The following is a 14,202-nucleotide window of genomic DNA, read 5'->3' on the forward strand; positions in this document are numbered from 1 at the left end:
AGGAGACCCTTTCCTCTGGTAGCTTTGATAACCCGAGTTCTTGTGCTGTGAGCTGTTAAAGAACCAAGGACGGCGGGCCCCTTCAGCACAGCTAGCTAAAAACTCACATGGTTTTCAGCTAACACCTCCAAACTGGCCAACACCTTGTTTGATGCTTATGAGGGGCTGTGAGCACAGGGCTGACTGAGCTGAGCCTAATTCCTGGGAACTGTGAGACAATAGCCTTGTGCTGTCCTAAGCTGCTGTGTTCCTGGTAATTTGTCACTTAGTATTAAGGAGCTAATTGAATTTTTTAATGAGTGGGCTAGAGAGATGGGGTCAGTAGATAACGTGTTCTTCAAGACATGAGTCTGAGTCCCAGAATCCCACGTAAACCCGTACATGTGTCTGTACTCACAGCACATCTATAGAGAGACAGACGGGAGGCAGCCACAGGAGGGTCCTCAGAAGCCCTAGCCCCCTGCCTGGTTTGTGGAACAGGAAAACAGCAGAGACCCTGTCTGAAGGTGGAAGGGGGACTGGTACTTGAGTTTGTCCTTTGACCTCTACACACATGCACGCACACACACTCGTGCAGACCGGGGGTAGGGGGAGAGGGAGAGGGAGACTGAGATTGATTCATCGCACGCGCGCGCACACACACACACACACACACGAGTTAAGAATTACATTCATTATGGGCATTTTATTCATGAGTATCTTAGGTGTTTCAGCTAAACCAATGCAGTTTATTATGTGTGAACACTGTGCTGAGTGTGGTGGACATGTCCTTGCTTACAGCTGTTTTCACTGTGTGTCACCATGTCAAAGAAGATCAGAAATGGCAGAACTAGGGCTAGTGGGAGACAGCTGAGTGAGAAACAGAGCTTGTCACTTTGTCTGAGAACCGAGTTCGATTCCCGAGACCCACACTGTGGACAGAGCAAGCTAATTCCCAAAGGTTGTCCTCTGCCCTCTGTGCAAATGTGCAGCTTACGTGCGTCCTTTCCCAGCCACAGACTGTAAAGGAAATAGAACAAAGCATTAGAACTCACTACTCACCAAGACTTCTTCACTTAAGCCTTCCATTCAAACAGTCGGGTTAATTTTTAAAAGCAATTTCACAGTCACAGACAATACTGAGAAATTGGGACCACATACCTAAGCTAAATAAAGTTCAGGACAAAAATAAAACAAAACAAAACAAAATAGAAAAAGATATAACCCCAAAATATTACAGTTAACACAAAAGGTCCTCCTCAGAGTAGTGTTTCAGTTTTGGGGAACCGAGTCTCTGAGTATCTGCCCCTTACCCAGAGCACCCGATTCTCCTGCCAGCCAGGTTCCTTGGCTGGCTGCAGGCCAACTATCCTCAGCTGTCAGTGGGCACGCATCAGTGAGGGATTCAACTGACTCGCTCTCCTACCTGTCTTACCCCTCCTCCTGGTGTCGCTGGGTCCCAGGTCATCATAGTAGCCCACCAACTCCCCCCTTTACCCTGCAGAGTATCCATTGTTGTCTCCATTTCCAGACAATTCTCCTTAATTAGACTTGTCTGGCATTTACCCCCGAAGTCTCTAAGACAGTCTGCTCAGGGAAGTTAGTGGGGGAATGGGGTGTCTACACGTGTATCTCTCAGTAGTGTCAGACGTTCTGACTGTAAATCAAGTGTATCGTGTCTTAAACTGCTGTGGCGGCCCTTCCAGAAGGTCTTGAGGAACCGGGTTTTCCTAGGACGGGCAGTAAATAGTAGTTTGACCCCAGAAAGGACACTACAAGGTCATCCTGCAGGTATTCCAGGCCTTGTCTGGACCTTGGAATTCAGTTTCATCCAGTAAAAGTCTGCCATCTGAGGGATAAAGGAGATGGCTGCTCTCAGAGCAGCCCTCCTTCCAGGACAAAGTTTCTATAGCCCCACATCTTTAATTCATATTAATTAATATTTAATTTAAATATTTTCATATTTGCTCTTTGTGTGTGAACGTAACAGGAGGTTAGAGGTTGGCTTTTGGGAGCACATCCTCCCCTTCCACTGTGGCATTGAATTCATGTTACCAGGCTTGAGTGGCAAGGATCTTTATCTGCTGGGCTATCTCTTGCCAGGTCCATTTAAAACGCAGATTCTCACCACATAGCTCAGGCTGACCTCCGAGTCCAGCTCCTTCTGTTTTCATGCCCAAGCATGGGGTTGGCAGGCGTCATCCCCATGCTGTTAGCCTGTGCAGCATTCAAACTGAGGGACAGTAAAGACCATCAGCTCCTGGGCAAGCCTCCAGAAGATGCTTTGCAGGCACACAGCCCTGAGCTAACAGTCGCCTAAGAAGACAGATGCAGTGGGTTGCGTACTGAAGTTGTGGAACTGCATTCACTTTAGATCTGTGAATGAGAATTTCTGGAAAGAAGCCTTGGCTACAAAGGCTGATTTGATTGACTGACTAGAAACTCACTGACTGGAAGTCCAGAGCCAAATTATCTTGGCCATCGCTGGCCCACCGAGAAGCCACTTACTGCCCTCTTTTGTATGTGACCTAATGTCTCTATAACCATTAGTTAAGCCACTTGGAATGTACAAACACAGTGATAGCTTCTAGAGTGCAGAGCCTTAGACTGCCGGGTGTCACACTGCCTGAACCCCATAACTGAGCTGTTCTGTGGCTGACTACCTGATATTTCCACCAACGTGTTTGAAGCACGTCTAGATTTAAGATTTTCTTTGTTCTGTTATTTAAAAGCTTCCTGAAACTATTTCTGTGTTGGAAAATGGAATTTGGAGTAACCCAAATCCATATTCTTGGGGCATGTTCTCATATTTGACTCCAGACTAAACTTTCTTCTCCCCTTTGAGGTGAAAGCTGTGTTTTTGTATCAACAAGTTGAATCTATTTATTTTGTGCTTCATCATCATTAAAATTGACACTCTACGTTTTTACTAAGTAAATGTATAATGAAAGATTTATTTTAATAGCTTCAAGGACTATTGACTTTTTGAGGCTCTTGACTATTTGTCATGGGAAAGCACTTGTTAAAATGTTTGCTGCAGGAAACTTTCTGAACTGTGTCATAATAGGTTGATTTATTCTGTGACCTTGGGTGCCAGTCACCTCCTGGGTCTGCTTCTGATTAATTTATATGTTTTAGATAGCTCTGCAGACGGTCTCAGAAATCAAAACATAGCTCAAAGCAATTAGTGTCATACAAAGGTTACTATTGGAATAATAAGAAAATGTTATTAATCATTAACTTTAAAAATTAATCATTAACTTTAAAAACACAAAACAGAATCTGGGAGGGTTTTTAATATTGTTTGTTTTTTGGGGTTTGGTGTGCGTGTGTGTGTGCGTGTGCGTAAGTGTGTGTGTGTGTGTGTGTGTGTGTGTGTGTGTGTGTTGCCATTATTTTGTTTTGTTTTTATGTGATGTATTCAGCTCTTCAGGAAGAGTCTCTCCCCTGGAGCCCTTATGTCTTCAGTGTGATTTGCCAACAAATTACACTGAAACTTGACGGTGAGAAGTAGCAAGTGTGCATTGTTATGCATCATTGCTGGATGCTGTGACCACAGACACTCCTAAGGCTCCAGTTACGGCTCTGTTCTTACCCTAAAGCTCAGTAGCCAATATCTCTCTTCCTGGTCTACTCACATGGCCATTGGCCTGATGCAGTTCTTTCTGGGATGTTAGCCAAACACTTTCTTCTGTTCCTTGCCATATTGGCCACTCCGTAGGGCAGTTTACAAATGACAGCTTGTGTTTTGTTTTCTTCTGAGACAAAGTCTTTCTACATAGCCCCTGGGTGACTTGTATTTGTCTCTGCCTCTGAGCACTGGGATTAAAGTCAAGCACCACTGTAACCAGCTTGACACACCAGCTTTCAGCTATAGAGCAGGGAAAGGAGAGAGAAGAAGAAGATCGTGGTCGGCCAGCCGTTATCTGAGAGGACATACTGTTAGCTATATGCTGTACATTTGAAGCAGATGCAGCCGGTGCTCAAGGGTTACAAAGGCGTGCATATTATCAGTAGTGTCTTTAAGGACTGACCACGTTGGTCTTCTTATCAAGAACAGAAAAGGCTGAGTGAATGGATTAAATCCTTCACTAGTTTGCTCTCTGTCCTGTACAGCATGATGTACGACCAAGCGCCAGCCACTCCTTTTCACAGTAAACTCAGGTTGATTGTGGTTGGACCAGACATGATGTAGATGGAGGACTGAGAGGCAGGTGCCCTTTGTTCCGTAAGTTTGGAGACTTTTAGAATAATGCGTCACATTCCTGTAATCTGCCAACAGTAGATACTGATTTTTCTCACTACCCCATAGAATGGTTGAGGGGGTAGGTTTGTTGATTTGTTTGATTGTGGTAGGTATTTCACCTTTGGTAGGCATAACAGGACATTGTGGAGTGTGTGTGTGTGTCTGTCTGTCTGTGTGTGTCTGTCTGTGTGTGTGTCTGTGAGTGTGGGTCTGAGTTGTGTCTGTATGTGTACACACATGCATGTGTCAGGGCATTTTTGTCAGTTCTACCACAGTTAAACTGGGAAGAAAGAAAACCCCTCCCATGTTCAGTCTCTCAGTGTGCTGATACCCAGGTCATACTGCCTTTGAATTATTAGCATTGATTTTTTTCTTTCCTATTTTCCTTTCACATTGATGTTCTCGTTTCAAGATTTCAAGACTTTATTCCTGGCACCACATCTCCCACCAGATAGCCAGAGCTTCTGAGTGCCAAGTTTTATAATTAAAATTCTGTTGCATTACCCCCAAATAGCACAACTGGTGCCATTAAGCCTGGAAGAAAAGATTCGTAAGCACTTTACCTAGTCATTTAAACATAACTCTGGCAGCATCAGTTTGGGTATTTTTAATTCCAATTAGAACACTATTACCGACCATTAATATCCTCTGCACAGTGTTTCACTGTGGTCTCAGGTTCATTTCAGATGTCTCCCTTTCAAACAAACAGTTTGGGTACATGGCTACAGCAACCTGCATGGTTCCTGTGGCCTTTGGGAATCACCAGGTCCCCAGCATAATTAGTATAAATCAAAATCCTCTAGGCAGTGACAGGAAAATGGTATGTTTGGACAGCAACTTATCAAAATGACCTACTTAATTTAAGAAAACTACTGTTTCCACTTGCACGGTAACCTGGATGCTTTCACTGACAGATTTTTTTACCCCACACTCCCCTTTAGAAAAGGAACGGGAGTGGACAGGTCCATTCTACTTCGTCCAGGGTGCAGACCCTCAGTTTGGGCTGATGAAGGCCTGGTCCACCGGGAATTGTGACAACGGCGGTGATGAGTGGGGGCAGGAGATCCGTCTCACGGAGCAAGCTGTTGAGGCCATCAACAAGCTGAACCCCAAACCCAAATTCTTTGTTCTCTGCGGTGACCTCGTTCATGCCATGCCAGGTAAGCGTAGGGGCTGTCAATGAGGGCCTTTTCTTCCTCAGCTGATCCTGACCAAGTACAGGCAGGAAAGAGTAGACTTTGTTCCAAAGGTGTCTCTGTTCACTGTTGTTCCTGCTCTTCAAGGTGTTGTGCTGGTTACTGAATATCAGAAAATGCATGCTCACTTTGCATTTAGAATTTGGCAAGATTAATCACAGTAATTAGGCCAAGTTACCATTCAGATGATCCAAACTTAGTAGGAAAACACACCTCTGTGTTACCTTGCTACATTTCCAAAGACAAACATTACGACTTCCAAATACCATGTGTGACTGCCCCAATCCCACATCTGCAACTGTCCCAATCCCACCTGTGTGACTGTCCCAATATCACCTGTGTGACTGTCCCAATACCACCTGTGTGACTGTCCCAATACCACCTGTGTGACTGTCCCAATACCACCTGTGTGACTGTCCTAATACCACTTGTGTGACTGTCCCAATACCACACCTGTGTGACTGTCCCAATACCACACCTGTGACTGTCCCAATACCACCTGTGTGACTGTCCCAATACCACACCTGTGACTGTCCCAATACCACACCTGTGTGACTGTCCCAATACCACACCTGTGACTGTCCCAATATCACCTGTATGACTGTCCCAATATCACACCTGTGACTGTAATCCAGCCCCTCCTTTTGTTGCTTCTCCTTTTAAATTTTTATTTTATGTGTACAGGGGTTTTGCCTTCATGTATATATTTGTACCATGTGTGCACAGTACCTGCATAAACCAGAAGAAGCATCGGAGCCTGCAGACCTTTGTGAGCCACCATGTGGGTGCTAGGAATTGAACCTAGGTCTTCTGCAAGCCATGCTCTTAACCACAGAGCCATCGCTCTGACCCTGCGCTCTTTGCTTGTTACAGTTTTACTTTTCCCCTATCTGTTGTCGTTTAGTTTTGGCTGGATCCAGGGGCTCAGAGGTTGTTGTCTGAACTTGATCTCTCCATCTCTCAGCTATGAGTTCTTCTTAGTTGACTTCATTTGTATCCAGGCTCTCTGGGTAGTGGCTACCTAGTGTAGCTGTGAAGTAGTTAAATCACTTTGGCTCCCTGCAGGTCGTGTGTGCACTGCACCTGCCCAAGAGCTCTCTGGATTCTCAAATGAAAGACACGTGCACTCACTCACACACTAGCTAATTCTGATATGCCTTGACTAGCTTATAGGCACTTTTAAACCTCCCCGTGGCCAGCAAACACTCCCTTCCGGTATTCCTGAGTTAGCATATTTTAAAATCTATATTTCATCTCCGCTACCCCAAACCCAATCAGGGAAGTGACCCCTAGAGCCACTCTTCTGAATTCTTACATGGTAGGCCTTTAAGTTTCATCTTTCTGCTTCCTCATCATGGTGATTCTTTTCTCTTCCCTTCCCTTCCCTGCCCTGCCCTTCCCTGCCCTGCCCTGCCCTGCCCTGCCCTGCCCTGCCCTGTCCTGCCCTGCCCTGTCCTGCCCTGCCCTGCCCTGCCCCTGGTCTGCCCTACCCCTGGTCTGCCCCTTCCCTTTCCCCTTCCCCTTCTCCTTCCCTTTCCCCTTCCCTTGCCCCTTCCCTTTCCCCTTCCCCTTCTCCTTCCCTTTCCCCTTCCCTTGCCCCTTCCCCTCCCCTTCTCCCCTCCCCCCTCTGTCCCTTCCCTGCCCCATCTCTCTGCCAATTCTTTCTTATCAGGGGCCCTCAGGTCTGAAAGTGTGGCTTTTGGGAGCCAAAATAAGACAAAGCATTAGAATGAGTTCCCATCAATCTAGATAGTGTCTGTAAGCCTAAGGAGTTCTAGGTGTTTTATAGAGATCACAGCAGAAACAAAATGACCTATTCTGAATGACCTAGAGTCACAGATCACATTTACTGGATTCACATGACCCAAAGCTAAGCTGTGAGATCAGCTTCACTCCAGCCATATGGTCCCAAGAATAGGATGGTTTCCCTAAAGAAGAGTAAGATGCTGGCCCTTGAGCATCTCTGCAGGTGTGACTTACTGCTCTCACCGTGTGTCCTCATCTTCTCTATGACTTTACTTATAGGAGGAGAAGGGGAGGGAGGGAGGGAAGAGGAAAGGAGTAAGTGAGGAGGAGCGGGAGGAGGAAGAAGTTCTTGGATACCCAAGTAGCAGATGCTTCTGGAACTCTCTTCCCTCTCGCCTATACCCTCATTTAACATCCTCCTGTCTCAGCCCCATGATCAAGTCTAAGCACGGAGAAGTGATCCTTCCCATCCAGGAGGCAGTTAGCTCCCATGGCTTCTTCCCTTTTCCTGCCCATGTCTTTGCTTAGTATAACAGAAATGACCTGAAGACCAGGGTAGAATGCAAGTATGTCTGGAGATATTCGCATTTGTCCAGCTCTACCTGTCAGCTCGGTTTATGCGCTGCTCTAGGAGCTGCAAATGGCATCTTGAATATGCTTGGCCCAGGAAGTGGCTCTATTAGGAGGTACATCCCAGTTGGAGGAAGTGTGTCACTGTGGGATAGGCTTTGAGACCCTCCTCCTGGCTGCCCATGAGCCACTCTTCTCCTAGTAGCCTTCAGATCAAGATGTAGCACTCATGACTCCTTCTCTAGCACAATGTCCTCTGGATGCTGCCATGTTTCCTACCATGATGATAATGGACTGAACCTCTGAACCTGTAAGCCAGCCACAATTAAATGTTGTCCTTTATAAGCTTCCTTGGTCATGGTGTCTATTCACAGCAGTAAAACCATAAGACCCTGAGACGCTTTTCAAAACACTGGACGTATTTCAGTTATCCCTGTCCAGCTCCTACTGTCTGGACACCATGTGTCAGAACAGGGTGAAGATGTAGGAAGGAAAGGGGCCAGTTAGAGCCGTTTTCTTTAACATTCTTGGAAAACAACAGACTCAACTCTCAGGAGTGTCCTTTTCTGTTTGCTGGTGTCTTACACAAAGTCATTCATGTGCCCGTCCATCGATGATTCCTCCAGGTGGAGCCCATAGATATCACCTATAGAAACACCTGTCCTGGCTTAGGCCTATAAAACTGAGATAGGAAGAGGAAGCAGAAGACAGCCCCCTCCGTCAGAACCCAGGAGCCTGGGCCACCTCCGTCAGAACCCAGGAGCCTGGGCCACCTCCGTCAGAACCCAGGAGCCTTGGCCACCTCCGTCAGAACCCAGGGATCTGGGCCACCTCCGTCAGAACCCAGGAGCCTGGGCCCCCTCCGTCAGAACCCAGGGACCTGGGCCACCTCCGTCAGAACCCAGGGACCTGGGCCACCAGTTCTCCACCTGTTTGTGCTGGGGCTCTCACTGAAACAGAAAGAATGCAAAACTGCCATCCATTCTGGGGCTCCGTAGTAAGAACACAGAGATGAGCAACGGAGACACCAAGACCTAGTTACAGCTTTCCCTGGACCCAGATGTGTGACATGGGGACAGAACCTCCCTCCCTACAACAGAGGTGACCCTCTGGGCAGCTCTACATGGAAATGTATTTGGGAAAATAGTCCTTTGTTTGTTTTGTAGTGAAGTCGCCACCCATAAATGCGACCTTTTCCTGATGACTTGTGGCCAAGGGTTCACAGGTGTTAAGATAGCATGGTGTGGAAACAGCTGTAGGCCGTAGCTTCTGACACAGTAAGGCAAGCTAAGGGGATGGGTTTGCTGACCCAGCACATCACTGCCGTTTCCAGATGGTCTGCTGTGCAGTTAGCTGGTGTCTTCAGGGTGATGTGGCCCATGTGCCGTCAGCCTCAGACTATTGCCCTGGATCACATCATGGGCGAAGGGCTGCCCCTATTGACCCTTGAACATAGATTACAAAGTTAGCATTTTTCTGCCCAGTGGCTTCAGGATATCACGAGGCTTCCTGGAATTATGTAACAGGTTCTTGTGGATGTTTACCAGCGTGTTCTGAATTATGTTAACATATTCAGCCACATTTCAAATTCAGATGTAAAATAAAAGCTTTTCTTGCAATTACATTGCTTCTTAAATGGGATATACCGAGCATAAATAAATGGAAACCATTTTATGATCAATCCTAGCAATTGATCGGAGGACCTTGTAAATTGGAAGCTGCAAAGCTCTGAACATAATGTGACTGGATCAGAACTCATAATCTCCTCTAGAAATTTGGGCTGTTTTGGGAGGTCTTAGCTGAGCCATATACAGGACTTTAACTGTCTTTGAATATTTTGTCTGAGATGAAACAGAGCGTTTTAAAGCTAGTTATAATGTTTAATATGCAATAAGTTGCTTCCCTCGTTCAGTGCATCCACCAGGGCTGACTAGAAAAACAGTTATTTGCTTTGACTACTTAGCACATTGTTAATGACTAAATGCATATATATTAAGCAGATAAAATCACAAAGCTTGCTTTTAATTCTATCCTAAATAGTATCTTGGGTCGAGTAGATATTAACTCAACAGGAAGTAAAAGAACTTTGCAAATAATGAATTTTTTTAATGAAAGTAACAATATCCTTTTTCATTGTAACTATCCATTATAGCATCCATTCATCCACAGACACTCACTGATTGCAGCATAAGTGCTAGTTACAGCACTAGTCACTGTGGGTATACTAGTGGAAGTGAGAGACCAGGGGCTCTGCAGCGCTGAGGGCAGGAAGACAGACGCATGGGTGGTAGGAGGAGGCACTGGGGCCAAGGCTTCAGCTTGAGTTTCTACAAATATGTCTTCATGTCACAGACACCATTTTCTTTTAAATTTGCAATTAAACATCTCTGTGAGATTAGCCACATTAAAAGTGGCAAATTAAGATCTTGTTCATGTCACTGAGACCACTGATTTCCTGTCCTTCAGCTCTCAAGCCCAGGGTGCCTTTTGTAGGCCCTGCTGTCTACCCACTGAGAGTGTCCCTAGGAGCCTTATTAGAGTCCGGCAGTTCCAGGTGGAGGACCGGTCGGAATGTGCTGCTGTGATTATGGAACAAGAGATTCCAGTAAGCCTCTTGCTCGTCGCTGGCACACAGATCACCCCTATGTATTTGGACTGCTGTAACGCCATAAAACAAAGGACACAGGTCGGCTCTTCCCTGGTGTAGAATGTCCCAGAAGAGCTCTTGTAGTTCGCTCTGCCTGAGTGACTGTGGTGCGCTTGAGATTCTTGTGAACTTCTCCCGAGCCTCTGTTCTGTAGAGGGAGACAAGCCCGTGTTCACCTCACTGGACTTCTGTAGCTGCTGGGACAGTGCACACTTACCTCACAGATCTGGAGGCTCTCCCACCCAGAATACATTTCTGGGCTTGTCATGCATCTCCAAGGCCTATAGTTTGGAGTCTTCTCTGGCCCCTGCTGCAACCTCTGGGATTCTCCTTCTCAATCTGACTAGCCTTCCCTCCCTCCCTCCCTCCCTCCCTTCTTCTGATACAGACCTGTGAGATTACACTGAGCCTGCCTGATAACCTAGAGTAATCTTTCCAGGCTGCAAAGTCCCCTTTGCCGTGGAAGATGAGGATTTTACAAGTGCTGGGAGTTAGCGTGTGGACACCTCAGAGGATGCTTTATTGAGCCTATCACAGATAACTTGTGATGAGTGAAATTCAGCTCTACAACTAGCCAGTGTTACTGCCGCTGGCTTACCTCCTTGTAATACCAGTGCGAAACAGTCCAGTGGTTATTTCCATTTTTGCTGATGAGTTACCTGGCTCTAAATTCTTGTATCTGAAATGTGGTGGGGGTAACTTCTTCTCTAGACCTCTTGCACTTTCCACTGCTGCCTTGCTATTAGAAAATGTGGACCCAGAAATGACTGGAGCTTACTGGAGATGGAGCATCTCTGCCCAGACAGATCTAGTAGGTCTTTAGGAAGTCACCAGATGAATCTTTCCGGCAATATGATTGAGATGCACTTGCCAGACTAAGATGCTCAGACCCAATGCATTCTGCTTTCCATGTATTATCCAGAAAACCTGTGTGCATACCAGGAGCCGCTGCGAGTCCCCTTCATGGTTGTCACTGATGGTGTTTAAGCAAGAGAACTGCCGCCCCTTTACAGACTCGCTCAGGTTTTGGGGAGATGCTTTACGTGTGGAGGTTTTGTTTTACTTGTTAGCTAAAGCAGAATGCTCTCTCCTATAGAAAACGCCCACAGCAGCATGTTGGCCAAATGCCCTGGAAAACAGGCACAGCATTTTCTTGAACGGGATTTGTACATACATAGCTAGGATTGGCTTTTTTATTTGGACCACGTACATGCACAGAACTCTTTATCTACCATTCCAACACTAAAGGGTCTCTGAAAATGAAGATTGTTTTCTTACATTGGAAATTGATTTGCTTGGTAACAGGGCTGTCCAGAACTCATCTAATGGCGACTCGCACATTTGTTAGAGAGTTCCCAAGCTCTGCTCTGTTCTCAAGTTGGTCTCAGTCTCCTGCTCTGTTAGGGTGTATTCTGTCCCCTCTATTCCCCTTCTAGCGTTTGTAAAAATACAGTTTTAAACAAGATCCAGCCCAGCAGGTTTTTCATAAGAATTTATGGATCTGCAGAACAGATGCTTACGACTTACAAAGAAACATTTCATCAGTAAAAGCAAAAACTTCTTCTTCCCACTTGTGTGATTCCCCCCAAATTAATTTTTGCACCTCTCTTATGTGGCAATCACATAGTAGTTTCAGGGTCTAAATAGTCCCTGATGCTTTAGGGTTGAAATTTTGGGACCATTTCTGTTATAACCAGAGGACCTCAGTGTGAAGCTGAATCGATTCTAGAGATAATTGGAACAAATTGGAGGAGAGGGTGTGTGCACAGAGATAGAGTTTGTTAGGAATAAGTGCAGAAGTAGATTTGGGTGGGAAATCTTCATGGTGGAGAAAGGCTGCAGAGGCTGGAGAGGAGGCAGAGTCACTTGGTGACTGGGTATTGAGGAATGGGTGTCACCATGGCAACGTGAACTAGAGATACTGACAAGTAGTACAGTGTTTTTCCTTTGGACAAAACAACAACAACAACAATAACAACAGAAATCAAGCTTTCTTCTTGCTTGGTCATCTTAAACTAGGTGCAGAGGGATGGGCTAAAGTCTAGATAAAAGTTGTCACCACCCAATAAACATCCAGACTCTTTTCCCCACTTGACAGCTTCTACTTCTATGAAGAATGAATAACTTTGTGAAAAGAGAGCATTGAGCGAAGCTGGGATATTGAGTGTGCTGGGCTCCAGGCAAGGAATGGAACCGTTTGTCTTTCTGTGGCTTGCCAGTGCAGGAGGGTTGATATTCATTTTTCTGAGGCCGGGCAGACACAAACGTGTGAATACAATTCTGGTACAAGCCAGACTCTGATAAGGAAAGCCACCAAGGCATGATTTCAAAACCAAAGCTGGGATTAAGGCTCCATCCAGCAAAGGGCCTTATCTCAGCCCTCCCAACACTGTCAAGTTCCCCTGACCCAAAGCTGAGTTCCAGAGTTCTGAAGGGCAGTGTTGTGTGAGGTGGCTGGAGGGCTGTTGATGCTGGATATGGGGAGGGAGTGGAGCCACATGAACCTATGTGTGCTTCCCAGGGGTCTTAGCGAGTTACAAAGTTCTAGAATAGATGAATTTAACTTGATATCTGTACTCAGTGCCTATGCTATTCCAGACTGTGTTCTAGATGTTTCTGCTATGTGAAATGGATGAGCCTGCTAATTACCTGTAAAGGATATGGATATATGATCACCCCGCGACTCCCTCTCCCTCTCCCTTTCCCTCTCCTTCACCCTCTCTTTCAGCCTCCTTCCTTCCTCCCTCCTTCGATCCCTCCTTACTCTCGAAGGATTCTAGCTAGAATAGATCTGGGTGTGTTGTTGTTGTTGTTATATTCACTTTCTAAATTATACAAGCAATGTGTAAATAGGTTGCTTTTGCAAGGATTGAAAATCTTCATATAGAATCAACCATGAACCCCTTCCCAAATTTTGACCTGGGGTCACTGTCGTTCAGATATTGTGTTTGTGCAGCAACCTTTTCCAAAGCACAGGCACAATCACTCTGTGCACATTGTTCTGCGACTTACTCTTTCCCCTTCCGGTTGTCTGAAAATTCCTTGTGTTGATATATACAGGCTCTGTCACTTCGGAGTCCACAGATGGAAATTTCACGGTTGTTAACCTGCCCTCCAAGTCGTTCTAGCTGAGATAACCTCCCTGAGGTAACTGAGGATGGGAGGAAACCTAAGCAGTGTTGCTGACATCCCACTGGTGCTCCCGTGCCTTTGGTGGTGCCAGGGTCTAAGGATGAGCCTGGGATCCTCCAGGCCATTTGTCCTGAGTCCACACCAGCCACTCTGCTTTGTGGCTGTCTGGGGGACCTCTCACGGGCACAGGGTGAGCAGCTTTCCTTCCTGCGATCCCTTTTGTGTAACGGTAGCCTTGGTCCCTGTGATACAGGTTAAGTTGCTGGGCCCCGCGTGGCATCTCAGGAAGTTTCCATTTTGTGGAAGCCCTGTGCCCATCATAAACTTGTTTTTAAAAATCTCAGTTCCTTCACATTCATCCCCTGCATTTATTTTTAAATGCCTACTCCAAGAAATGCCAAGATTTAAAGTTAATTTACCATATAGTTCCTTACACAGAAGCAGAAAGAGGTTTATTTGCATGCGAGGGTATGATGCCTCAGTCAAAACATCACCGGGCTTGGGGATGGGGACGGGGAATGCGCCGAGACTGTCTCCGCTCAGTTTTATGCCAAGAAGCAACCAGAGGGCAATCGGCTCAGCCCCTTGGCTCCTTCACTCCTTCAATCCATTATAAACCCCATGAAAGCATTCAAGCAATCAGGGACAATACTTCCCTTCTGCTGAAGCTGATTAGGAGAGGTCTG

The 14,202-nt window shown here is 46.1% G+C and overlaps 1 protein-coding gene across 2 annotated transcripts in view; it reads left to right on the forward strand.

Annotated features, from left to right (window-relative positions):
* The window catches only part of Cpped1 (calcineurin-like phosphoesterase domain containing 1), a 119,547-nt gene that overhangs the window by 14,980 nt on the left and 90,365 nt on the right, over window positions 1-14,202 (forward strand). For both annotated transcript variants that reach the window (XM_087571276.1, NM_001013963.1), the window contains exon 2: window positions 5,167-5,385. In XM_087571276.1, the coding sequence (XP_087427402.1) occupies window positions 5,167-5,385 (219 nt within the window). The remainder of the gene's footprint in view (window positions 1-5,166; window positions 5,386-14,202) is intronic.

This window comes from Rattus norvegicus, chromosome 10, assembly GCF_021556685.1.
Source record: "Rattus norvegicus strain SHRSP/BbbUtx chromosome 10, alternate assembly SHRSP_T2T, whole genome shotgun sequence".
Lineage (NCBI taxonomy): Eukaryota > Metazoa > Chordata > Mammalia > Rodentia > Muridae > Rattus > Rattus norvegicus.